This window comes from Panthera pardus, unplaced genomic scaffold, assembly GCF_024362965.1.
Source record: "Panthera pardus isolate Hobbes unplaced genomic scaffold, ASM2436296v1 HiC_scaffold_25, whole genome shotgun sequence".
Taxonomy (NCBI): Eukaryota; Metazoa; Chordata; class Mammalia; order Carnivora; family Felidae; genus Panthera; species Panthera pardus.
Genome location: NW_026526821.1, coordinates 50261906 through 50287916, shown reverse-complemented (window position 1 = coordinate 50287916; position 26011 = coordinate 50261906). Strand labels below are relative to the sequence as shown.

At 45.3% G+C, this 26011-nt stretch overlaps 2 protein-coding genes across 8 annotated transcripts in view; both read left to right on the top strand.

Moving 5' to 3' along the window:
* Positions 1-26011, top strand: part of NINL (ninein like) — a 193973-nt gene continuing 167962 nt past the window's right edge. For 5 of the 7 annotated variants that reach the window (XM_053890482.1, XM_053890484.1, XM_019437193.2 and 2 more), the window contains exon 1: positions 25504-25687. The gene's annotated coding sequence lies outside the window, so the exon portion shown is untranslated. Of the gene's footprint in view, positions 450-25503; positions 25688-26011 lie in introns of those variants that run through there. The other 2 variants (XM_053890483.1, XM_019437194.2) reach the window with 2 other exon arrangements.
* Positions 10743-12156, top strand: LOC128773404 (uncharacterized; the record flags this gene model as incomplete). The annotated part of the gene is given in 3 exon segments (XM_053889952.1): positions 10743-11120; positions 11123-11563; positions 11566-12156. Coding segments are annotated over 3 exon segments (1410 nt in total), but the record flags the coding sequence as incomplete, so codon positions are not given.

Sequence of the window (26011 nt, the reverse complement as noted above, 5' to 3'; positions counted from 1 at the left end):
GGATGCAACAAACATCACCAAAGAGGGTGCAAAAGGTGCAAAAGCCTTCCCAAGATCCAGAACCACTCCCAAAGATAACCAAGAGAAAAATTTAGACAATTGCCCTGAGAGCTGGCAAAAGTGCATTGGACCTAGCCAGAGAGTACAACCCACAGTTTTGTCTGGCCATATTCTTGGGGTCCCTAAACTGATGGCTGAATTGCCTACACATGAAAAACTGACAATCTGCCTTCCCCAGGAAGGCAAGAAAGCCAAGCCAAGTTCTCAGAACACAAAATGAGACAAATAAAAAAGCAATAGCTGTATCTGGGAGAGAGAGGATCAATAAACAATATGTACCCCAAAACCAGATTCACAAGTGTCTGAATTTTAAAACGAAGGGGATGTGAAATTTTACCTTCTTCTCTTGACCCTGCACTACAGACAGAAATCTAGGAGAGCTGATTCTGGTAAGAATTCTTTTTTGTTTTTAATGTTTATTTATTTCGAGGGAAGGGGAGGGGCAGAGAAAGAATGCTAAGCAGGCTCTGAGCTATCAGACAGTGGTGAGAAGCCAGTTTTTAGAGCAGAGTGAGGGAGTTTGGAGATATGTGGAATTCTCCCTTTTTTGGTAATCTTAGTAACTATGCCTTGTTATAATTGGTCGGTTTGAGCCTGTGGTTATTTCGAGGTGGGTCACTTAATGAGCCTGTTTACTTCAGCTCAGTGGTCTCTGTGGGCCCTTTTACCTTTCTCAGGTTTCCATTGCTCAAGTCTGTTGCCTAAAAACAGTTTATACTACCTTAGATGCACACAAACAAAACTAGCAGGTCCCATAGTGGAACTATAAACTGAAGGAACAACACCCAATAAATCAGGACTGTGAACTAATAATGGACTATGGTCTACAGGCTTTAGTGGAACCATCTGCTAGCTCAGGCTGATCTGTTAAACCCTGGACTAGAAAAGTCAATTAGGTCAGAAACTCAAACATAAGAAGAAGTCAGAGCTCAGATATGAGAGGAACTTACCATGTCTTTTGGAAACATTGAGAAAGACAGAGAACTCAAAGGATTCAATGGCACCAACACCTGTGTTTCTCATTGTTCCCAAAGCCATCAATAGCCTCCTTTGGATCTCATTCTGATTGCCAAAACTGCTAAAGAAGAAAATTCAATTGAGTAAATTTTAAAGATTGGCTTTGTTCAGTGATACATGAGTCAGGTAGCTTCCAATCTAGCAGATAGAGAAGAGCTTTGAAGAGCTGCACAAAGTGAAAGACTCTTTAATAAATGTTTATTTATTTTGAGAGAGAGAAAACCCACATACTCCTTCAAGTGAGGGAGGGGCAGAGAGAGAGGGAGAGAGAATCCTAGGTAGGCTCTGTGCTGTTAGCACAGAGCCCAACACAGGGCTCAATCCCACAAACCATGAGATCATGACCTGTGCCAAAATCAAGAGTTGGATACTTAACTGACTGAGCCACCAGGCACCCCAGAAGTGAAAGATTTTTATAGACCAAAGTAAGCAGGAACAAGGAAGTTATAAGGCACTTGTTTGTTGGTTAAAATAGGGTTACTTTCCTCATATGGGGCAAAGGAATTCTTGGAGCTCAGTCAAGTAATTTGTGCTGAACAGGCAAACATCGACTGGTTGACATGGCTGTCCTTTTCTGGGACAGCTGAGCGTAGAAACTCAGTTAAGTTTTGGTTTGCTAATGTGGGAGTTAGCATGGGCAACACCATCTTGGGCCTAGTTTACCTTCAAATTGGAGTAATTTGTAAAACTAATTTCCTTCTGTCAATAGTATTTTGATTCAAGATGATAAGGGTGATCTATACTTTGACTTACTGTTTTTAAAAGATAAACTGAGGCATATTTAAAAGTTTGAGAGTTCATTTGAGCAAAAATTGGTTCAGATTGGACAGTACCAAACTGAAAGTGTTTAGGAGCTAAGGGAAGGACTTTTATTAAGAATATTTGAGGGGCGCCTGGGTGGCTCAGTCGGTTAAGTGGCCGACTTCAGCTCGGGTCATGATCTCGCACTCTGTGAGTTCGAGCCCCGCATCGGGCTCTGTGCTGACAGCTCAGAGCCTGGAGCCTGTTTCAATTCTGTGTCTCCCTCTCTCTGACCCTCCCCCATTCATGCTCTGTCTCTCTCTGTGTCAAAAATAAATAAACGTTAAAAAAAATTAAAAAAAAAGAATATTTGAAAGCAAAGCAAAGAAATAATTTGATTGGCTATAGCTTAGGTAGTTGCCTTATCTGGGAAAATCTAGTTGGTTTTTTCGTGATTGGTTGTGTAGCAGAATCCCGCACAGAGTCATGACACTGAGGCTTTTCTTTCCAGGAAGGAACTTTATTCCTGCTGGCACCGCTCAGTTGGGTTTGTACCCAAAGACTGAGCACCAAATGTCACATGGCATAATTTTTTAAAAATACATTTTCTATTTCTTTGTCTCCCATATATGGTAACACACATAAACATGCAGTCTGATTAAGTAGTCTCAGTTTACAAGGTCATGAGGGATGTCATCACATAGGCATATAGCCAGGTTACCTTGAAGTTTTCTCTCCCTTTTTTTCTCTCTCCTTAGGGAGGGGATGATGCCACTCTCCCCACTTTGATGCTCGGACCCCTCTATTTTGGGTCAAAGAACATCATCTTGGTTTAGAGGTTTATATTTTTATGACATCATTACATGAGTGACTGTCTTTCTCTCAACCATACCCTCAATGAGACTGGAGATAGACCTTATAATCAAGGGAGATAAGCAGGGTAAGATCAAGCACCCTCCCAAAATTAGGAGGATAATTCCCATGAGGTATTTGAATCCCTCAAGAGTTGAAAACCAACCTCCAAATAACTGCCCAGGGTTCCAACCTTTCCAGGTCTGGACTGGGACATGAGCAACCTTTCTCATTTGATCTGTGATTTCCTCTATGATTTTTCCCTCATCATCTATCTGTAGGCAGCTGTTGCTCAGGTGTTTTCCATAAACACCTCCCTCAGAAGCAAGCATGTAATCTAAGATCAAGCAATTTTGATAGATGGCATTGTGCATTTTGGTTTGCTGCTTAGCTAGTAAGTTAAGAGCTCTGGCAGTTTCATTGGTTATAATTTCTACAACTGCTTGCAGTCTAATTATGCAATTTAGCATGTAAATGGGAGTGCAGTAGCCCCAGTACCCAACCTCTGCCCAGGTGGCAGGGCCATAATATTGGATTATACACTTGGGAGGCCATTTATTATCTTTTTAATTGCCAATTTGTAAGGCACTTTGCTTCCTTTGAGTCTCCCTGTCCCCATACACTTGGACTCTCAAATATTTCCCTCTGGCAAGTGGGAGCAGGAAGAAAGATGGATGAATAGTTTCCAGCACATATGACCCTGACCAGACTGAAAGGAGTACTATACAGGCTGTCCTTCCACATATCTAGTACAGTCCACCTGGGCCCTGCCATTTGATGGCTGCGTTGACATTGTCTCAGGGCTGGCAGAGATGAGACAAGTTAGACAAGGGGTGGGGCTCTGGCTCAAGGTTGTCTGGGGTCCCCCACCATTGGGTTTTTTGGGCAGATGGGTTATAAAATCTTTGGCTTAGCCATGTTAAGTTTTTAACAGAGATGACAATGAAGTTTTTCCCCACTAGGCAAGACAGTTTTTTCCAATAATTGAGATTTTGAGAAGCCAAACCCTGATAGTAGGACTGGGGTATTTTGTTCTACTATAAGGTTTGTGGGGATCTAATTTTTTTAGTCTCTTGTGGCCATTTTCCCCCCATGTTGGTACCAACGAAGTATCCTATCCACACAAGGAAGGTGAGTGTTAACAGAAACCTCTCACGTTTCCAGCTGGCCAGGGTGGCCTCGGCCAATCCTATGGCAAAGAGTAGAGCAAGAATCATAATAATAGTGAGAAACAAGGTGTGACAGTGCATCACAGTAAGGAAACATATAGAAAATAAGGACAGTCTTTTGTTTCATCAGACTGTTGATACCTCAAGCTTTTGCTGTGTGTAGATTAGTCAACTTCTGGAGTGACTAAAGCAGGGCTGCAGTCTCCTGGAGCCTCTGGAGTTGCAGATTGCTTCTTCCATACAGTCAGCTTGCACAGCATTAGTGGATCAGGAATGCACTCCCAGTTTCAAGATGTAGGCTTCACTCTGATTCCAAGGACCCACTTTAGCTACCTTTACTAAGGTACCTTTACTAAGGGTGGGCAAAATGACAGTGAATGGGCCCCTCCAGAGGGGCTTTAGGGGTTAGACATTTCACTCCTTTATCCATATTTCATCTCCTGGTTTAAAGGGGTGAGTGTCTGTGGTCAGATTCACAGGTAATAGTTCCTTGACCCAGTGGTGTAAGGTGGTTAGGGTAAAGCCAAGGGCCCCATCTGTTGTCTTAGGGTTAGACTGATTATCTCATTTAGATCCCCTCCTTATGCCCTTGATAATGGGGGGAGGGTACCCATAAAGGATTTTATAAAGGGAGAACCCCATCTGCTTCTTTTAAACTCCCATTTGCAGCTGCAGTCTGTTTCCCTGAAGGTCCCTTATCTCCCCCTGCCTAATGTTAAACTTTTTCCTATTTATTTCTCTCCTGGAATAGGACCTATAACTGCTGTTAGGAAACAGAGACAATGACAGTTCTGGCTTCTTCAAGCTGATAAGGGATGGTATAGGGGTATAGTGGTTAGAGTCTACCCAAGGGTTGGTAGAGTGGCCCACAGTATGGTTTTACAGGAAGGCTGGCAGGCATGAGGTGGCATAAACTTTAGCAGACACAAAGAGAAAAACACAAAGTAAAGATTATACTAACCAACAAGATGGCATCTTAAGATAATGTCTACAGTTTCCAAACCTGTCAAATAATCTAAGAGAGACCTTGACTTTGTAAACAATATATGTCAGGGAATCTCTCATAACCCAGGTGATATAGAAGCAGGAGCAGTAAGTAATCAATGGTGGCTCTATTTCCAAGAGTTTGGCCCTAACTTAATTAAAAAAAAATTTTTTTTTAAGCATCTAATGCTTGTGAGGTGTTATTTAGAGTTTTGCTGAGTATAAGCAGACAGTCTGCTTTATTTTGAGGTGTAAAACTTTTTCAAGAGCCAGGAGTTCCATTAGAGAAAGAGGCAAGGCAATCATTTACCATTATTAATTTGTAAATGTTCAGATAAGCCAAACCTGGGTATTATTTTTATGAGCAGAATTTTTATTATTTTTTGTGGCTTTTCTGTCTTGTAGGGGAAGGCCTTTACCCAATTAGTAAAAGTATTAACCCATACCAACAGATGTTGGAATTTTTTTTTGATCTTCGCATGAGTGAAACGTAATTGTTAATCTTTCCTGGATAGTCTCCAGTTCCTTGATTGTCGGAGAGCAAGTTTCTGATTGAAAGGATTGTTTCTAAGACATACTTCACAGGCTGATACTACATGCAGAACTGTCCTTGACAATTTTTTTTTTCCAGTAAACATCCTTTGGGCTATTTGATAAATTTTGTCCCTCCCTAAATGAAAGGCCTGATGTTGTGTTTTAATGATCTTTTAGCTCTGTGGGTTTGGTAATAGTAATTGCCCTGCTCTGTTTGTAACCATTTCAAGGTCTGGAGACCATGTTTAGGAGTCAGACCCCACTTTATTTTGGGGGGGAGGGAGAGTAGATGGGATTGAGTCTCCTTTAATAATTGATACACTAGCAATCTAGTTTCCTGAACCCTGGTATCTATAGTCTACAATATCCAGTAATTTTCAAAAACTCACATAATTTATCTGTCCTGGAGTTAGTAGCACCATAGTCTCTAATTTACTTATAATGTCCCTTTCTAGCTAGGGAGTAAGGCTCTCTGGCATTATCCAGAAAGGATGAGAAAAAATTAGGTTTTCCCATATACATCCCAGGGGCTGAGAGAAAAATTTAGTTAGAAGTTTTCTGGAGATCCCTCTAATTGTCATGCTGCATTTGGATAGTTGGCCTGGAGTGGAAAGGAGGACGAAAAGATAGCTCTGGTGTTAAGAAGGATATCAACCAGTTTTCCTTCTATATTTAGAGTTACTTGAGGCTCTGGGTTTCTGACAGACAGTTGGTTTAGGGGAGCTACCATGAAGAGCCCCAGGTGCCGGTTAGTCCCTTCCAGGGACATTGGTTATTTGAGTCCTCACAGATATAGGTCCCCGAAGGCATTCAGATCTCCAGTGATTGTCTCCACACAAGGGGCATGCCTTATGGGGTTTTAATTTTGGATGTCCCCTCTGAGGACATTCTCATTTTCATGCTCTTGAACGGCCATATAAATGGGACTTGGTGCCAGGACCTCGGGAAGTCCGGTCTGACATAGTATGTAAGACCACAACTAAGGTATCAGATTTTTTTATTTTAAAGCCTCCTTTTCTGTTTTGTGTGTTTTTTTTCTTTCTTCTCTTGATCTTGTTTGTAATATGCCCAATTGGCAGCTCATAAGAGCTCCTCCAGGGTCCCTTCAAGGTCAACAGCCAATTTTTGCATTTTCTTTGAATATCTAGGGCTGATTGAGTGACAAATTTGTCCTTTGAAATCATCTCAGCCTTAGGAGTTTCAGGGGGGTTAGCCATATATTTAATAAGAGCTTCCCTCAACCTCTCCAGGAAGGCCACTTTGTTCCCATTTTGTGTTTGTAAAATGGTGGCTAATTTAGCATAATTTAAGGGCTAAATCTTAGATTTCCTTAATTTTTTAAAACATCTGTCTCATTAAGAGTCTGATTTAACAAAAACATTGTGTCTTTCCAGGTCAACTCAAAAACATACGTAATATTCTGAAAAGCCTTTACATACTTATCCGATCAGAAAATTTACCTATATTTTAACCCTTTTATCTGTCTTAATCCTTGTAATGTAAAGGGTTTTTTTCTGGAATTCTAGCTTCTTTTTTTTTAATTTTTTTTTTTTTAACATTTATTTATCTTTGAGACAGAGAGAGACAGAGCATGAACGGGGGAGGGTCAGAGAGAGGGAGACACAGAATCTGAAACAGGCTCCAGGCTCCGAGCTGTCAGCACAGAGCCCGACGCGGGACTTGAACTCACGGACCGTGAGATCATGACCTGAGCCGAAGTAGGCCGCTCAACCGACTGAGCCACCCAGGCGCCCCTGGAATTCTAGCTTCTTGTAAGGGAAACATGTCCCTTACATTACAGGGAGGGTCTGGATAAGGTGGGTAGCAGGGAGCAAAATTGTAATTTTTTGTATATATAGATTGAGGACCCTAGGAGGAGGAGGTTGAAGTGGAAGATTTCCCTTCCTCCTTCTCTAGGTCTGTTTTGGATACAAGGGCCCTTAATTGTTTCCCTTACTGATTGCTGGACTTTAGAAAGGGTTGTCATTAAATTAGGATCTACTTTACATTGCTTACATATATCTTGATTTTTTTTAAGGCCCAAAAACAATGAACATAGGGAAATTCTCCCCATTTCCCTTCACATTTGCAAAACAAGTCCAATTGTAGGATAGTATTGTCATTGATATTTCCCTCTGGAGGCCAGATTCTCTCCTCTAATTTGTATTGGGGCCAAGCCTTTGGGCAAAAGAAAATGAATCATAATGTATTCCAATGGAGTAATGGCCTTGGTTGGGAAATTTCCCATCTATAGGAAAAAGGAAGAAAGTTGTCCCTTATCTCAATTTCCTATAGCTTTCTAGGAGAAACCTCATCTCCTGGCTCTGAGTTTTGGCTGGCTATGCGACTGGCAGCCAAAAACCCTGAGGCGCTGGGAGTAGTCATTTTTACCCAGGCTTGACCCTACCTGAGAGAGCTGACCAGGTCTTTTGCTGTGTGTATGTGTGTGTGTGTGTGTGTGTGTGTGTGTGTGTGTTTTGTTGTTGTTGTTGTTGTTATTGTTGTTGTTGCTGTTGTTTGCCCCTCTATTTCCCACCTGTAGGACCTTGGGGATATGAACTGTGACCAAGCAGGACTTTCCTGGATGTCATAAGATGTAGTAATTTTATTTTGGTCCAACAGTAACTTACATATTGATCATTGGTCATTGAGGGAGGGGGTTAAAGGGCCAAAGTCACGGTCTATTCCTCTGCCTTTTTCAACAATGCCTACATAATTATGTTTTAGCCATGTGGATATCCATTTTTGGCATACAATGGGTTAAATGTGGTAAAATGGCTCCCATGTATCTTAGTAAAAGCTCTTCATATATCATCCATCCCTCATATGGCACAGGCATCCATTCCTCTGCTAAACAAAAACAACACAAATGTGGAGGATTTGGAGGCCAGCACCAAGGGTATTGCCATCATTTCCCCAGCCTTTGGATCAAAGGAGGAATTTTAATCTTAACCCTGTATAGTTTTTTATTTATTTTTTTTAATATTTATTTATTTTTGAGAGACAGAGTGAGATAGAGCACAAGTGGGGGAGGGGAGAGAGAGGAGACACAGAATCTGAAGCAGGCTCCAGGCTCCGAACAAGTGTGCAGCACAGAGCCTGACATGGGGCTCAAACCCACGAACCGTGAGATCATGACCTGAGTCAAAGTTGGTCACTTAACCGACTGAGCCACCCAGGTGCCCCTTAACCCTGTGTACTTTTAAAATCCATTTATTCTAACCTTAGTCTGTCCTGACCACACATAAAAATTTTTTAAAGATTTTCCTTCATGAATCTTCTACAGCTTTTCTTTGAATTTAGATTTTGTCCCAAGCCATTTCTCTCCAAATAACCAGTCTCATTAGGTCATTTAGGACGAAATTACTTTCTTTTACCTTCAACAAAAATATATTTCCATTTCTTATATCTTTCTTTCATATCTCCTACTTCTCTACCTACAGAGTTGCTTTTCTTTTATCAGTTTTAACTATATTTTGCAGAATTTTAACTCTTAGAAACCTTAGTCTCCAGTGAAAACTAAGTAGTAACTTTTAGGGTCAGGCGTAAGGCAGGGTAAAGATAGGAGCCAGAGGCTAAAAAATTTTAGCAGTCAAAGGCTTTACTTGGGAACTAAGGTCTTGGGTGAGGTTCCGTGACTCAGGGAGAGAGAGAGAGGAGTCAGGGAAGTCGCACCAGGTGTGGTGGGGTGGGGTTTTTAAGCTGCAGCAGTTCTGGGTTTAGGTCCAGGTGGGCTTTTTTCGCATCAGGTCGTGATGTCGTTCGGTGATTGGTTGACCTTCAATTCGTTCTGGCACGCTACTAGGGGCTTTTCATTGGGTTGCGCTGGCAAGATGGCCGTCCCCTCTACTGTGGTTCCAAGGACATCCTAACAGTAACCAATTGTGAACTCTATTACATCAGAAAAATTTTTTTTGAGATGGCAAACTTATGAATCCATTAAGCACAAAGCATGTTTTTCAACAGTTCCAAATATCCTTAGTTTTTTGCAACAAGTCAGAAGCACAAATCTGAAAGGGCGGGCCTACGCAGGCCGACTCCATCTTGTTCTGTGTCCTTCACCTTGACCACACCTCCTCCCTTTGAGTAACCCCCCCCCTCACCTGCCTAACAGTACTCGGACCCTTTCCCAGCCAATCGGCTGAGGCCATAGCCATTACCTCACCAACTACCCCTAGGCCCCAATAAAACCTTTGTCCTTTTGAAACTCGCTCTCTCTCCCCAGTATCTCACCACTGTGTTGGTGCAGGTAGGGGATTGAGCTCCAGCTAGCTTGAATAAAGGCTCTTTTGCTTTTGCATTGGACTTGGCTCCCTGGTGGTCTTTGGGGATCACGAATTCTGGGCATAACATTTGGGGGCTTGTCCGGGATCCCCAAGACCCCCGAGGGACCCCCGACCCGGAGAGTCTGACTGGCCATGGTTAGTGTCTGTCTGTTTGGTCTGTCTTTTCTGTGTGAGCTCATTTCTGGAATTCTGGTAGTGCCCGACGCGGTCTAAGTGGATGCACTGGAGGACCACGGGCAGGGAGTTTTAGAAGACGTTCCGATTCTCCCTTCTGGAGGGACATGGAATCCCCTCAAAGGTCTGAGACGAGGCGGGTCGCTCCTGCTGGTCGGCGTGAGGCCATCGTCTTTGGAGGGACGTGGAATCCCCTCAAAGGTCTAAGCTAGCTTTCAGTTTTGCTTCCATGGAGTTGGAAGACTTTCTAGGGGCCCTCTGTTTGTCTGTTTTTGTGTTTCTCTGTTTTGTTCTGTGGACTTACTGGACCGACGTTATGGGACAGACTCAGACTACTCCTCTAAGTATTATGATTGATCACTTTAAGGATGTCAGGGGAAGAGCTAACAACCTCAGTGTGGAAGTCCGAAAGGGTCGGTGGCAGTTTTTTTGTTCTAGCGAGTGGCCAACTTTCAATGTCGGATGGCCACCAGAGGGGACCTTCGACCTCCCTACCATCCACTGAGTCAGGAGTATTATCTCTTGGCCTAAGACGGGCCATCTTGATCAGCTCCCTTACATTATCACTTGGCAGAACCTTGTAGAAGACCCACCCTCTTGGCTTAAGCCCTTCCTAGCCCCGCTCTCTCTGGAGCCAAAACCCATTCTTGCTTTGCAGGGGACAAAGAAGAAGAAAAGTCTTACCCAGCCTTCAGCACCCCTCTACCCTGTCCTACAGGGGGGTACTGAAGAATTAATTTTTCCTCCCCCATATAACCCCTCTAGGATGCTGGAAGAACACCATCCTCCCCCTCCGGGGGAGGCAGACGCTGTTCCGAGAGCGGGAGGCGGAAACGCTCCAGTGGGAAGCCCGCCCTTTACCAGACAAAGGGCTCAGAGGAAGGAATCCGCCTCCGCTGCCGACTCCACTATTCTGCCCCTGTGAGCCACCGGACCCCCAGATGCAGAGGGGAATCAGCCCCATCACTATTGGCCTTTCGCCACTAGTGACCTCTACAATTGGAAAGCTCAGAATCCTAAGTTTTCTGAGAAACCGGCAGGGCTTATTGATTTATTAGACTCTGTTTTTTTTACCCATCAGCCCACGTGGGACGATTGCCAGCAGCTTTTGCAGGTCCTGTTCACGACTGAAGAAAGAGAAAGAATCCTCAATGGGGCCCGAAAACTAGTTCCGGGCGCAGACGGGAATCCCACCACCAACCAGGCTCAGATAGATGCCTCCTTCCCCTTAACTCGGCCCCAGTGGGATTTCAACATGGCAGAAGGTAAGGAGAGGCTCCAGGTCTACCGCCAGACTCTAATGGGGGGGGTCTCCAAATGGCTGCTAGAAAGCCAACCAATTTGGCCAAGGTAGGAAATGTACAACAGGGAAAAGATGAATCTCCAGCTGCCTTTTTAGAACAGATCATGGAGGCATTCTGTACCTATACCCCCATGGATCCAGAGGCTCCGGAAAGCAAGGCAGCTGTTATCATGGCCTTTGTAAACCAGTCGGCCATAGACATTAGGAGAAAATTACAGAAAATAGATAGACTAGGAGAAAAAAGTCTGAAGGACTTACTGGTGGTAGCTGAAAAGGTATATAATAACTGGGAGCCTCCTGAGGACAAGCAGGCTCGCGCCATGGTGGCTGCCAGCAGTAAGCAGACTCGAGACCTGGCCAGAATACTACTAGCTACCACTGCTGACTTCCCCGAGGAACGAGACCGCCGTCTCCAGCAGCTGGCAGACGACGCAAGAAAAGGTAAAAAACCACCAAGGGGGGGAAGCAGAGGCTGCAGAAAGATCAGTGCCCATACTCCAAGGAGATAGGGCATTGGGCCCGAGATTGTCCAAAAAGGGCCGGCGGGAAGGGAAGCAAGACTGATCGAGTAAAAGTCCTAGAGCTAGATGAACTAAGTGATTAGGGGAGTCGGGGTTCGGACCCTCTCCCCAAACCCAGGGTAACTCTTAAAGTGGAGGGGACCCCTGTGGACTTCCTTGTCGACACCGGAGCACAACATTCGGTCCTCCACACCCCAGAAGGAAAACTAGCCAGCAAGAAGTCCTGGGTACAAGGGGCAACTGGTATGAACCAGTATTCATGGACTACCCGAAGCACGGTAGATTTGGGAACAGGCCGGGTATCCCACTCCTTTATGGTAATACCAGAATGCCCCTACCCGCTGTTAGGACGGGACTTACTGACCAAGATTGGAGCTCAGATAACTTTCAGACAAGGGGGGCCTCAGGTCACCGATGGCAAGGGCCACCCCATCCAGGTCCTGACCACGAAACTGGAGGATGAATACCTCCTCCACCAGGAGGCGCTCCCAAGAGAGAATAGTATAGACAGATGACTACAAGAATTCCCCTCGGTTTGGGCAGAGACGGGGGGGATGGGACTAGCCGCTCACAGGACCCCAGTCCTGGTAGAGCTCAAGCCAGGAGAGAGTCCGGTAAGGATCAAACAATATCCCGTGTCTCAGGAGGCCCGGAAGGGGATCCAGCCACACATCCGGAGACTACGAAGCCTAGGGGTACTAGTTCCTTGCCAGCCTGCCTGGAACACCCCCCTACTGCCGGTCAAAAAACCTCACACAAATGACTACCGACCGGTACAAGACCTCCGGGAAGTAAATAAGAGGGTCGCGGACATACACCCAACTGTTCCCAACCCATATACTCTCTTGAGATCCTTGGCGCCCTCCAGGGTCTGATATACTGTACTAGATTTAAAGGATGCCTTCTTCAGTCTGCCGCTGGCACCCCAGAGCCAACCCTTGTTCGCCTTCGAGTGGCATGATCCAGAGGAGGGCTACAGTGGGCAACTCACCTGGACACGGCTACCTCAAGGATTCAAAAATTCACCCACCATCTTCGACAAGGCACTACACGAGGACCTGGGTGAGTACAGAAGGGAGCACCCTGGCCTCACCCTTCTACAGTACGTAGATGACATCCTGATTGCTGCCGACATGGCCAAAGACTGTGAGCGAGGGACCCAGGACCTGCTGGCTACCCTGGGGGCCTTAGGGTACCGGGCATCCGCGAAGAAGGCTCAGATATGCAGGGAGAGGGTAAGTTACCTGGGATATATCCTGGAGGGCGGACAGCAGCGGTTATCAGATGCCAGAAAAGAAACTGTCCTAAAGATCCCTACTCCCACCTCCCGAATAGAAGTGAGGGAATTCCTAGGATCAGCCAGCTACTGCTGTCTCTGGGTTCCAGGTTTTGCTGAGATCACCAGGCCCCTATATGAAGCTACCAAAGAGGGGAAAACATTTAAATGGGCTGAAAAAGAAGAAACTGCCTTTAATCAGTTAAAAAAGGCCCTCCTAAGTGCCCCAGCCCTGGGACTACCAGACATTACGAAGCCCTTCCACCTCTTTGTAGACGAACATAAGGGAATAACAAAAGGGGTTCTAACTCAAGCCTTAGGCCCCTGGAACTGCCCAGTGGCTTACCTGTCTAAGAAACTAGACCCAGTGGCTGCTGGCTGGCCACCATGCCTAAGAATTATTGCGGCGACAGCACTCCTAGTTAAGGATGCAGACAAACTGACCCTAGGACAGGAGATCTGGATCACGACCCCACATGCCATTGAAGGGGTCCTGAAACAGCCTCCTGATAGATGGATGAGCAACACGTATGACTCATTACCAGAGCCTCCTACTCAACCCTCCATGAGTGCGGTTCCACCCCAGTGCAGCCCTCAATCCTGCAACCCTGCTGCCCGACCCTGACCTAGGTGCTCCAGTACATGACTGTGCGGGAATCCTGGAACAAGTACATGGATTCCGGACGGACCTGACCGACCGGCCCCTCCCTGATGCTGAGGCTACTTGGTTCACCAATGGCAGCAGCTTTGTGTGAGACGGACACAGGTATGCGGGTGCAGCGGTGGTCACCGAAACGGACACCGTATGGGTGGAGGCTCTACCCTCCGGAACGTCAGCCCAGCGAGCAGAGCTCATAGCCCTCACCAAGGCGCTGATGCTGGGAGCTGGAAAACGGCTTAACATCTACACAGATAGCTGTTATGCATTTGCCACAGCTCATATTCATGGGGCAATTTATCAGGAGAGGGGGTTACTGACGGCAGAAGGACGGACTATGAAAAATAAGCAGGAGATACTTAACCTGCTTACGGCCTTATGGCTTCCTGCCAAGCTAGCCATTATCCACTGCCAAGGGCACCAAAAAGCTGATAACCCAGTAGCTAGAGGTAATCGAAAGGCTGACCAGGCAGCCAAGGCAGTAGCCCTTACTCCAGTCTCCACCATGACCATACAACTACCGGACCCGGGAGACCCAGTTTTACCAGACCAGCCCAAATACTCCCAGGAGGAGTTACAGCGGATCAAGAAACTCCCCATGGCCCAGGAGATAAAGGGATGGTGGTATACACCTAACAAGGAGCTCGTGCTGCCAGACCGGCTCGGAGTCTCAATATTAGAGCACATGCATTGGTCTACTCACATGGGGGCCCAAAAATTAAAAGACTTAATCCGACATGCCGGAATCAAGATTCACCAACAGGACACCAAAATAGAGCAAGTTGTATCTGCCTGCAAGACCTGCCAACTCACCAATGCGAGGGCCACATCAAATAAAAAAGGAACCAGGCTCAGACACCAGACCGGGAGCCCAATGGGAAGTCGACTTCACTGAAGTCAAACCAGGAAAGTATGGTTATAAATATCTTTTAGTATTTACAGACACCTTCTCTGGCTGGGTGGAGGCATACCCAACCAAGCATGAAACAGCTCAGACGGTGGCTAAGAAGCTACTAGAAGACATCTTACCCAGGTATGGTTTTCCTGCCATGGTAGGATCAGACAATGGACCAGCTTTTATCTCGCAGGTAACACAGGCAGTAGCCAAGGCGGTGGGGGCAAACTGGAAATTACATTGTGCTTATAGGCCCCAGAGCTCAGGACAGGTAGAAAGAATGAATAGAACCCTAAAAAAGACCCTTACCAAATTAACCATGGAGACTGGCAGGGACTGGGTGACTCTCCTACCATACGCCCTTTACCGGGTTAGAAACACTCCTTACACTCTGGGTTTTACTCCCTACGAGATCATGTTTGGCAGGCCACCCCCTGTTATTCCCAGCCTTCGAGCTGAACTTATTGCTGAGTTTAAAGATCAAGAACTTTTTCTTTCCTTGACAGGGCTCCAGAGGGTGCACGAGGACATTCGGCCGCACCTCCATGCCATCTACGAGGCTGGCCTGATCCCGACACCTCATCAGTACAGGCTGGGAGACTGGGTCTACGTCAAGAGGCACCACTGAGAGACTCTCGAGCCGCACTGGAAGGGACCCTACATCGTGGTGTTGACAACCCCCACCTCTCTCAAGGTAGACGGCATTGCGACCTGGGTCCATCACACCCACGTTCGGCCAGCGGACCCCTCCTCGATCCGGAAGGACTTCGTCATGCGATGGGCCATCAGTCGGGACCAACACAACCCGCTCAAGCTCAAGCTACAGTGCATTCGACCCACCTAATATTGGTAACTCTGTTAATTCTGCTTGTCATTGCTCATGCTGCCGGGAGTCCCCACGCCCCCCAAAACATCACCTGGCAGATCATAGACACTAGCTCAGGGACAATACTTAATCAGACCTCCCAGAGCCACCCCAGGGACACTTGCTTCCCAGAACTTTGCGTAAACCTCCAAACTCTGTTCCCCTTGTCACCATAAATGCAGCCGGTCCCATGATTGGGTCCCTAAGCTACATGACAAGGGGGGAATGAAAGGGCGGGCCTACGCAGGCCGACTCCATCTTGTTCTGTGTCCTTCATCTTGACCACACCTTCTCCCTTTGAGTAACCCCCCCCTCACCTGCCTAACAGGACTCGGACCCTTCCCCAGCCAATCGGCTGAGGCCATAGTCATTACCTCACCAACTGCCCCTAGGCCCCAATAAAACCTTTGTCCTTTTGAAACTCGCTCTCCCTCCCCGGTGTCTCACCGCTGCGTCGTCGGTGCAGGTAGGGGATTGAGCTCGAGCTAGCTTGAATAAAGGCTCTTTTGCTTTTGCATCGGACTCGGCTCCCTGGTGGCCTTTGGGGATCATGAATTCTGGGCATAACAAAATCTACATCTAGTAATTAGTGCTTTAGCCTCTTGTTAGATATCCAATGAATTCAATCTCAATTTATCATGCAAGCAAAACTTTAATGTTTTAGGTTACCAAAGACTTTGAAAGCTATCTTAACAATTACCCATGAAAACTTTGAGACAGACAAAATTAACCATCACTTTAATTTCATCCTTTTGTTAACATTGGAACAGAGATAACATGAGCTTATTTGACCTTCAGCAAATCTAGGTAGAATAAAAGTTTGTTTTTGTTTTTGTTTTTTTAATGTTGATAAACGTCTTATCTCAAACCAACAAACTTAAATTAGCTTAAACACTGAATATGTTTTACTTGGGTCCACTAAGACAATTTGTTCCTCATGGTTAATTTTACCTGGAATGTTAGGGGGAAAATCTGAAATGGTTTCTTCTTCCTCTAAATCTAGGGTGGGAGGAGGAGCTGATGGTGCCTGATGCATTATGCAGGCTGCACCCCAGGTGGTGCAGAAAAAGAGGGGGAGAGGGAAGGCAGAAAAGGAGAGGTGCCAACAGAAGACAGAGAAAGAGAATTCCCAGTTTGAAATCTTGTCAGCTCAGACAGAGGAGCAGACTCCAGGTTTTTGTTTTGTTTTGTTTTGTTTTGTTTTCCACTAGTGGAATTAGGCAGTCCATGTCAGTCTGGAGAAAACAGGGAAATTTCCCTGAAACAAAGGAGTTTCAGCAGCTGCTTGGAAATATTCCTTAAAGTCCCTGTTCTCAGGTAGAATAACCAGAGACAGTGGGCACTAATTATCATAGCCATTGACCCAGGGAATTAAGGAGAGACAAGTCCCCAAACACAGTCACATGGTGACTCCAACCTGCCGCCCAGCACCCAGCACCCAATGCCTTAGAGTTGCAGCTTCATTCCTTGTCCCTTGTGGAATTACTAGTGCAATTCTGGGAGGTGATTAGGCTCCCCTTCTGCCTCTTGGGGGCAGGTCTGCCAAAATGAATCCAGCTTCTTACCAGTCTGACGGGTGCTCCCTGAGCTGGTTCCTGGGCCTCACGGTTCCGTTGGCACCCAGGGGGTCCTTGCCCTGGCAGGCCGGGAGGGCTAGTCTCCTGTGGATTAAGTGGTCTGCTGGAGCCAGGCAAGGCTGCCTCTCCTGGCACCCCAAGGTTTACATCCCTGGTGGCAAAGGAGGTGGAAACGCACCATCTCTGAATCCCAGAGGAAAGCTTTCAAGTAATGTAGCAGGATTCTCACACAGAGAGTTGTGACACCAAGGCTTTTCTTTCAGAAGCAACTTTATTCCTAGTTGCACTGCTCAGCTGGGTTTGTACCCAAAGACTGAGCACCCAAATGTCACATGACATAGTTTTTTAAATATATTTTTCTATTTCTTTGTCTCCCATATATGGTAACACACATAAACATGCAGTCTGATTAAGTAGTCTCAGTTTACAAGGTCATGAGGGATGTTGTCACATAGGCACATAGCCAGGGAGAGAGTTTTCTCTCCCTTTTTTTTTTTTCCTCTCTCCTTAGGGAAGGTACCCTACCATAGTTGTCCTTACATTTTGGTTTCTTAAACTTGAGGCATTTATAGGCTTAGGTTTTGGATTGTTCATGTAGACTGTTAGGGCATGAGAAACACTTCAATCTAATGGCCTCCTGGTTTAATTAATTTAACACTATAAAAACCCTCATTTGACTTCTCTTAGCTAGCTGAATTTAATGACACCTAATATTTTTACCAAAACCAGTCTGCCCTCAAAAAGAAAATAGACACTATTATAATGGCTAAAATAAAATAAACAGCACCAACTGTTGACAGGGATGCAGAGGAACAGAAACATATTTATTGCTGGTGGGGAATGAAAAATGGAATAGCCATTTTAGAAAGTAGTTTGGCAACACTGTATACAGTTAAACAGAGACTTACCATACAACCCAGCAACCCCACTCATAGTTATCTATCAAAGTAAATAGAAAACTTATGCTCAAACAACAACAACAATAACAACAACAAATTTGTATGGAAATGTTTATAGTGGCTCTATCCATAATCACCAAAAACTGGAAGTAACCAAGGTGTCCTTTAACAGGTAAATGGATAAATAAACTGGAAAATTCATTCAATGGAATACTATTTAACAATTAAAAGGAATGAACTACTGATATCTGCAACAACATGGATGATGAATCTTAGACTCATTTTGCAGAAGCCAACCCCAAAGCTTACATGTTATATGATTTCATTCATATGATATTTTGGTAAAAGAAAAACTGTAGGGATAGAAAACAGATCAATAGTTGCCAAAGATTGGGGAAGAGGGGAGCAGTCAACTGCCAAGAGGCCACATGGAGGAACTTTTAGGGTGATGTAACTGTTATGTATGGTACTGGAGTGGTAGATATATAAGATACATTTGTTAATTTTGTAAAGCATGAGTTTTACTGTATGCAAATTAAAAAATAATCAACTAGCGGAGTGCCTGAGCAGGTGGCTCAGTTTGTTAAGTGTTCTACTCTTGATTTTGGCTCAGCTCATGATCTCATGATTTGTGAGTTTGAGCCCCACATCAGGCTCCCTGCTGATGATGCAGAGCCTGCTTGGGATTCTCTCCTTCTCCCTCTCTCTCCACCCCTCCTGTGCACTCTCTCTTTCTCTCAAAATTAATAAAATATAAACTTAAAAAAGAGAAATTAACTAGGATGTGGAGGAACCAACATGAAAAGCAGACTGTAACAGATGAATCTAACTGTATTGCAAATGTGTGATATAACCTCACTGAAGGGGATAAGGAAAAAAAAAAGGTGGCCCAAGTAACTTTGAAAACTAGTATTTTGACTGGAAACTGTAAGTCCAAAGAACTGTACGTAAACACCATATTCTATCTTGTAAATTGTTTCTCACAAGTGTATGGGTTAATAATTCTGAAAGTAATTTACATCTATAATAGAGGTGACCAAATAAGTAAATAAGTAGTAGATAATAGGAGCCATATTTCTTACCATCAAAGAAAGAAGTTACAAAGAAGCAGGGTAAAATGCTAGTATGAAGCTTGTGGTGTTGGATTTAAGCTGGAGACATCAGTACAGACTCATGATCAATTTAATATGTAGACAGAGATAGATATATAGATGATAGATGATATATAGAGAGAGATTTTGTAATTATGTGTTTATACATGGGTCAGTATATTTATATACATTTCCTAAAGCTATACTATGGGTGCCAAGAAGCAGTGACATCCCCAGTAGCAACAAGCACACTTTCATCCAGATCTTGGTTTCTAAATACCATTCTCTAGTGAAACGACCCAGGGCTCCTTGGAAACATGACTGATACTAGGGCTGAGGCAGAGAAAGTATTAGCTGAGCCTGGAACATCTAAGGCATGTGAAAGAGACACAGAAGCCAATCTGAAAGAGCTCCAATGGCCAAAGCTGGGAAAATTTGAACAACAAAATAAATAAGCACCACTAGATTATAACTGAGAGTATAAAATAAATATACATGAGTCCACACTGATATAAATAAATGAATGAATAAAGAAATAACACATGTAGATCCTCCCCTCTCTAGGAGGTAGAACTTAATCCTCTCCTTCGTAAGTGTAGACCAAATTTAGTAACTTTCTTCCAAAGATCAGAGTATGGAAAGAGAAAATTTTAACTCTGGAGAGATCTGGCAGACACCATCTGAACCAAATAATCAAGATTAACATCACCAATAATGTTCAGGGAATGTCAGGTATCCCTTGATATGATCTAAGAGAAGTGCATTTCACCTCTGTGTATTTTTTTCCAAGACCAATAACACCAGTCAAAATCATTAGAAAACATCAAGCTGAGGGACATTCTATGAAATATCTGATCAGTGCTCCTCACAACTGTCAGGGTCATGAAAAACAGGGAAAGTCTGAGAAACTGTCACAGACTGGAAGAGACCGAGGAGACCTGATGACTAAATGCCATTTGAGATTCTGATTGGGATCTTGGAAGAGAAAAAGGACAACAGTGGAAATACTCCTGAAGTCCAAGTGAAGTGTGGAATTTAGCTAACAGTAGTGTCAGCAGCTAATCACCTGATTCCAATCTTTGAACCATGGTTGTGTGAGATCTTAACATTAAGGGAAATGGGTGAGAGGTATACGGGAAATCTGTATTATCTTTGCAACTATCCTATAAATTTAAAATTATCCTCAAATAATAAATTCTTACTAAAAGAAGAAAAGTAGAATTTACTGAAAGGGTCAGATATATTCAGACTGAGTTAAACTGGGTGTATGTGGATTGTCAACAGTTATCAAAGGGTAATGAAGCAACAACATCCACAAGTGAAAGTATTTTCTAAATGTACTGAGGTCAGCACTTAGCCATGACTCCCAGGGAATGTTCTAAGAACCTGAAAGTGGCAAAATTTTCCATTAAGGATAAAAGTACATTATAAAATAAAGTTCTCTGTTAAATCATGTGATGCTATTGTTGTCATTGTTAATTGAAATAACCATGTAAAATGAATGTAAACTAACAACACCATAAAACAAATGCAGTATTCTGTGGCCATCTGTCAAAGCCCAGCCATCTGAGGGTGTGCTGACATTTCTCAACTCCCTATACCACACTAGAGTTCACAGATGACAATCTCATGATAGGCTATTTAAGAAAAATTAGGATGTCTATATCACAGACAAAAACTATGCATTTCCACTCCACATTAATTGAAACAATCATCAGAAACATAAAATCGACACTAGAATTCAATAAAATAATGAACCCTTACATTTACCAGGCTTTCTACAACATCCCTTCCCATCCCATCTCTCTGTTATGGGGGATATAAATGCATAAAAATCATGTCTGATTGTGGGAGCTTTCAATCTAGTTAGGACTCAAACAAGAAGGACCTACCAGAGGAACTTCAGATTGTGACACAAGACTTAAAGAACAGATCAGGACATGAGAATGAATGGCACAAAACAGAATAGGACTGTTTACTCAATGGGTGGGATAGACAGTGGGCACTGTGGGGGTCTTCTCAGAAGTGGCCAGTTTTGAGCACAACCTTGATGAATAGATAGACTTGAGTAGATAGAAAGGAGGGGAGGTATGTCAAAAACATAAAGGCAAGAGTGCAAAGAGCACTCTTAAGAGGCAGCTCATACATGGCTTTGTTGGAGCCAGGGGTTCATGGGGCAAGTGATAGGAGAAGTTGGAAAGGTGAACTAGGATGTCAGTGAAGGATTTTGGATGTGGGTCAGTGAATCTGGGTTCCACCACCTAGTGAAGATGGAATCATCAAAGGCCTTGAGGAAAGGAATACATGTTAAAGCAGGTTTGGGGAAAGATTAAGGTCATTCTATCATAACATAGAAGAGACATGAAAAGAGAAAAATTTGGAAGGCAGGGGCTGTAGGTTTCACATGATAAGACACATGTTATGAGTAGTCTTCGGAACTCTGGAGCCATGGATTTTCTCTCTCATGTCTCAAGGTGGTCACATTGGTCCCCCTGTGTCTTGAATCAGTAATGTTTCTTCTTTCTCTTGCATCCTTAGTCTCTCAAGGTGTCAAGCATGCTCTGGAGACAAAGTGACTAGACATGACGAGAGATTATAGGATAAGACAAACTATGCAATAGGATTTTTCCAGCTTCAGTTACTGACCTATTGCTGTTTGTTTTTCTTTTAAACACAGACTATGGACAAGATGATATGCTTCTAAATGAGAGTACTGGAAGTTACCTCTGAGCCCCATCTCTGGTTAATTTTACACAATACTCAGTTTATAAGACAATTTCAATTGTTTCCTTAGTAAGTCATGGTGAGGAGAAAGCACTTAATGTCTCACTGAGGTATTGGCAACAATGCAATTTCACCTTCCACTTAAGCAAGATACTTTGGAGAGACTTCTGGTTTTCATTTCTCTTTGCCTCTAACTCCAAGTAGTTTGTAACTTCTTCTTATATTCCAGCCATATCTGCTCCTTTAGCCACTTTCCCAGCTAAAATATCAGGTCACTTCCTGCCTGTTTTTTCTAGCTGAGTTTAGAGCCGTCATCGTGAACCCACCATTTTCTGCTCTATCTTTGTTACTTGTCTTATCTGACCCCAGTCACCCAACCCTGGGTTGGGTCCTCCCATTTTTCTCTCACTTAATAGATCTTCTGATGTGTGTAGACTATTTCTTATGCTTAGAAAGTGGGTGGTGACGGTTACCACATTTAGAGAAGAAGACTCAGCACTACAGGTGGTTGGAGCTGTGCAGTTGGTCCAGGACAGTAGACAAAAGAAGGAGAGGGGCATGCTTAACAGCCTTCTTTAAACAATCTAAGGAAAATAATTTTAATGGCTGTGAGGCTTAAAATAGGATACCTGAATATTTTTATACAATTGTGGTGAAGATTGCTAGTTGACCCCAGTTATTCACTTTTTTTCTCCTTAGGGTTAAAGAATATTTACCTGGGCACATGGTCACTCTGATTAAAGATAATTATCTTCCCAGCAGGCTCCCCTGGGAACTTAGTATCATAAACTGGAATCTGTCAGGACCTTGGCTATGTATCCTATAGCTAGAACACTTCTGCATGGTATGGCCTGCCACTGTGCCCTCTGCTGGCTGAGGAGCGTCCCCAGCACATCAGAAGGCCTCCAGCCTCACTCAGAGCAGGTCTGGAAAACCTCATAATCCAGAGCATGGCACGAGCTCCACTCACCAGTCTCCTCTGGTTGCCTTTCACTCTGTGTGGAGTTTGCCACTTGCAGGCAGTTGTAATTTTCACTCATCCTTGGTGCCCCCTCCTTTTCCTACCTTGTTCCCCTAGAGCCTCACTTTTATCCTGCCTCTTCCCCATCAGTCATGTTGCCCCAGGTCCTCACATTCTTTAAAAGTGAAGTCCCTACAAAACACAGGTGTAGACCTTCCTCATGCTAGATCACAGTGCAGCTCATTTAATCATTTTGATATATTGTTGTGCTGGTAAGACTTCCCCTTCTGCATCAGGGGTGAAAGGATGGAGTTGAGGTGTGGAGAAGCATCATTAACAAAGGTCAAAGAGGGAGACAGTCCAGGTCCAGCATAGCCCACTCTATCCTTTAGCCAGCACAAACAACGTTTGCTGGATTCTAGGCATGGGGGTGAGGTAAAGAAAAAAGATAATCCTTGCTCACAGGAGCTAAAAAATTAGCAGAAGAGAACATCAGTAGAGATTATCAAAGTAAAGAGTGATACAAGATTGGATAGAAGTGAATATGAGTGTCCTAGGATGACAGAGGAAAGGAAGCAAACACATGGTCGGAGGAGTTTCTGTGTTGAGAGCTGAAGCTGACTGACAGGTAACCAGGGGGTTTGCAAAGCTTTGGAAAAAAGACAGCCTGTGGTCTGTTTCATTTTCAGAGAACTAGGTGGCCCTGCTGACCTGAAGACTAGATGAGAATGGACTAGGGGTGGGGGCAGGGGGCTGGAAAAGTGGCAGGGCTAGGTCTAGAAGGAAGGATCTGTTAAATAATTTCAGCAGAAGACCTGGAAGGGCTTTAGGCAGAAAAGGGACAACACAGGCATACGTTTTGCAAAGCACATCTGGCTGCTGTACAGAGTTGACAAGTACAAAATGCAGACAGTGGTCTTTAGGGCTTTAGCAATCCTCAGGAGGTATCTGGAGGGCCTGACCCAAGGAGAAGGTGTGGCTGGGATTTGACTGTGTGTGTGTGTATATGTGTGTGTGTGTGTGTGTGTGAGAGAGAGAGAGAGAGAGAGAGAGAGAGAGAGGGAGAGAGAGAGAGAGAGGAGATACACAGAAATCTATAGGACTTGCAACTGAGACAATGTGAGGAGATGGAAGGGCTGTGACCTTCACCAACATGGGGAATCCACAAGAAGAAACATATCACAGGAGAAAAATAAATATTTCAGTTTGAGACTTGTTGACTGGTTGGATTTGAACTGCTTGTGGGATATGGAAGTGTAATATCCAGTTGGTAGTTTGATGTTTGGGGTTTTAAGAGAGAAAGAGAGTGAGGACCAGAGTGAGAGCAGGGTAGAAATACTAAGGACTACTATTCAACCATACTTAAGAGAGGACAGGGGGAAGCACCCAGAAACTAGGCAGAGAGAGCAGGGAGCCAAGTCTAGGACCTTACGAATGAAAATATTTAGGGATGAGGAAAGGAAGACCACAAGGGAGCATTGGGAAGGAATAGAGAAGCCAATGGACAAGTAGGATGGCTGTGTCAGGGGCCCAGAAGGCAGCTGGCTCGTGCCCTGAAGCCACAAAGATAAGAAATGAAGACGATCCTGTTGATGTGATGACTGGAAGGATAGTTGGGACATTGAGAGCACTGCAGGGAGGAGGGAGAAGGGGGATGCAGCCCCAGGTCTTAGCTCAGCAGCACCTGCTGGTCAGAGCATGTGCAAGTTCTGGGATCAGATTTTGGGACCTGGAAGCTATATGGATCCCAGCATGCTATTTAACCACTTAAGCTTTATTTCCCCTACTCTGTAAAATGACAATGTTTTAACTGTGTCCTGGGATCATTGTGAGAATTAAAACGAGGTTGTGCATAGAAAGAACCCAGCATAAAATGAGTAACTGTCGTTGCATAGGCCAAAGTCTTGGAGTCACCCTTTCTCTCTCACAACCCACCTCCAATCTGTAGGCACTTTCTGTCTGCTGGACCACCCCAAATACCACATATTCTGTATCTGACCACTCCTCATCCCCTCCACCCTGGTCCAAGCCACCCTCAACTCTCAGCCTAATTACTGCCATCACTTCTTAATGGTCTCCTTACTTCAACCTTTGCTCTCACCCCTGCCCTTGCTCTAACCCAGTGACCAGAGTGATTTTAAGTCAGACCACAAGTTCCCTCTACTAAACAGTCTCAGAGTAGGAGCAAAGTCCTTACAAGGGGCAGCAAGGCCCTATACCTCTCACCTATCTCTCACTTCTTTCTCGCCTCACACACCACACTCCTCACATACCACTCTTCCCAGCCACAAAGAAACTCACCCTGTAGACTCATCCTCTAGACTCAAGGCCTGGCCAGCTGTTCCCTGGGACTGCTGCCTGTTTCCCTCACTCCTTTCTGGCCTTCACTTAAAATGTCACTGTCTCTCTGACCTTCCCTGGCCAACTTCCTGCACTCCTTAGATCATCTCTTGTATATTTCAGTTAAGCTTTTAAGTTGTATTCTGGCATGTAAACTCCATGAGGGGCAGGGACTTTTTTTTCCCAATTCTCCCCACATGGTTACTGCTCCATGGGACTACGCCTGGCACTACTAGTACATGCTCAAGAAAGATTTCACTTGATATATGATGGAAAGACAGGAACCATTAGTTTTATGTCTTACAGTTTCCTCAACTACGAATTTGGAGTATTAACTACTACCTGGCCTGCCTCCTCGGGTTGTTCCCAGAAGAGGATGCTGGAGCAAGGACTTCGAACAGCCAAACCCCACAGCAAACACTTCGCTGAAGGTGAGCTGCGCCTGGAGGCGGTGGAGGAACCCCACTCGCCGCACCCAAACCCGCCCACCCGCTTCGCCCCGCCCCGACGCCCGCACGCCCCGCCCATTCGGCCCCCACCCAGCCCCCGCCCGCTCCGCCTGCTCGGATGGGGCCCGCCGCGCCCGGCGCTAGGAGGCCTAGGGGGCGGTGCCTAGAGGCTGCGGGAACACGGCGTCGGGGCCTCCAGACACAAAGAGCTGCTGGCAGGACGCAGGGTGCATGCAGTGCGCGCGCCAGCGCCCTTGGCCCGCTCCACTGTGTCCCAAGCGCGGGGGAGACCAGAGGCACCCACTGCCCAGGTGAGCTTGGCTGGGGCGGGGCTGTGGGGCCCGCGCCTCCGCCGCTCGTGCGGCCCGCCCGGCTGCGAGCACCCTGGTTGGGGCCGCGGAGAGAAGCCAGCGTCTCGCGGGCTGCGCCCCAGGCAACGGGCTTGTGGGAACTAGCGGGGCCGGGGCCCTGCGACTCTGAGCGGGGCGAGGTCGTAGGGAGAACCCTACGGTACCCCTCCGCCCTCGCCTCAGCGCCCAGAACCGGCTCCTTCGCGGGGTCCGGGTCCTCCCTTCCCCTCTGGGTAAGGGGCCCCAGGTTGGGTAAGTCTGACATGCTAGCCTCCTTTTTCCGTC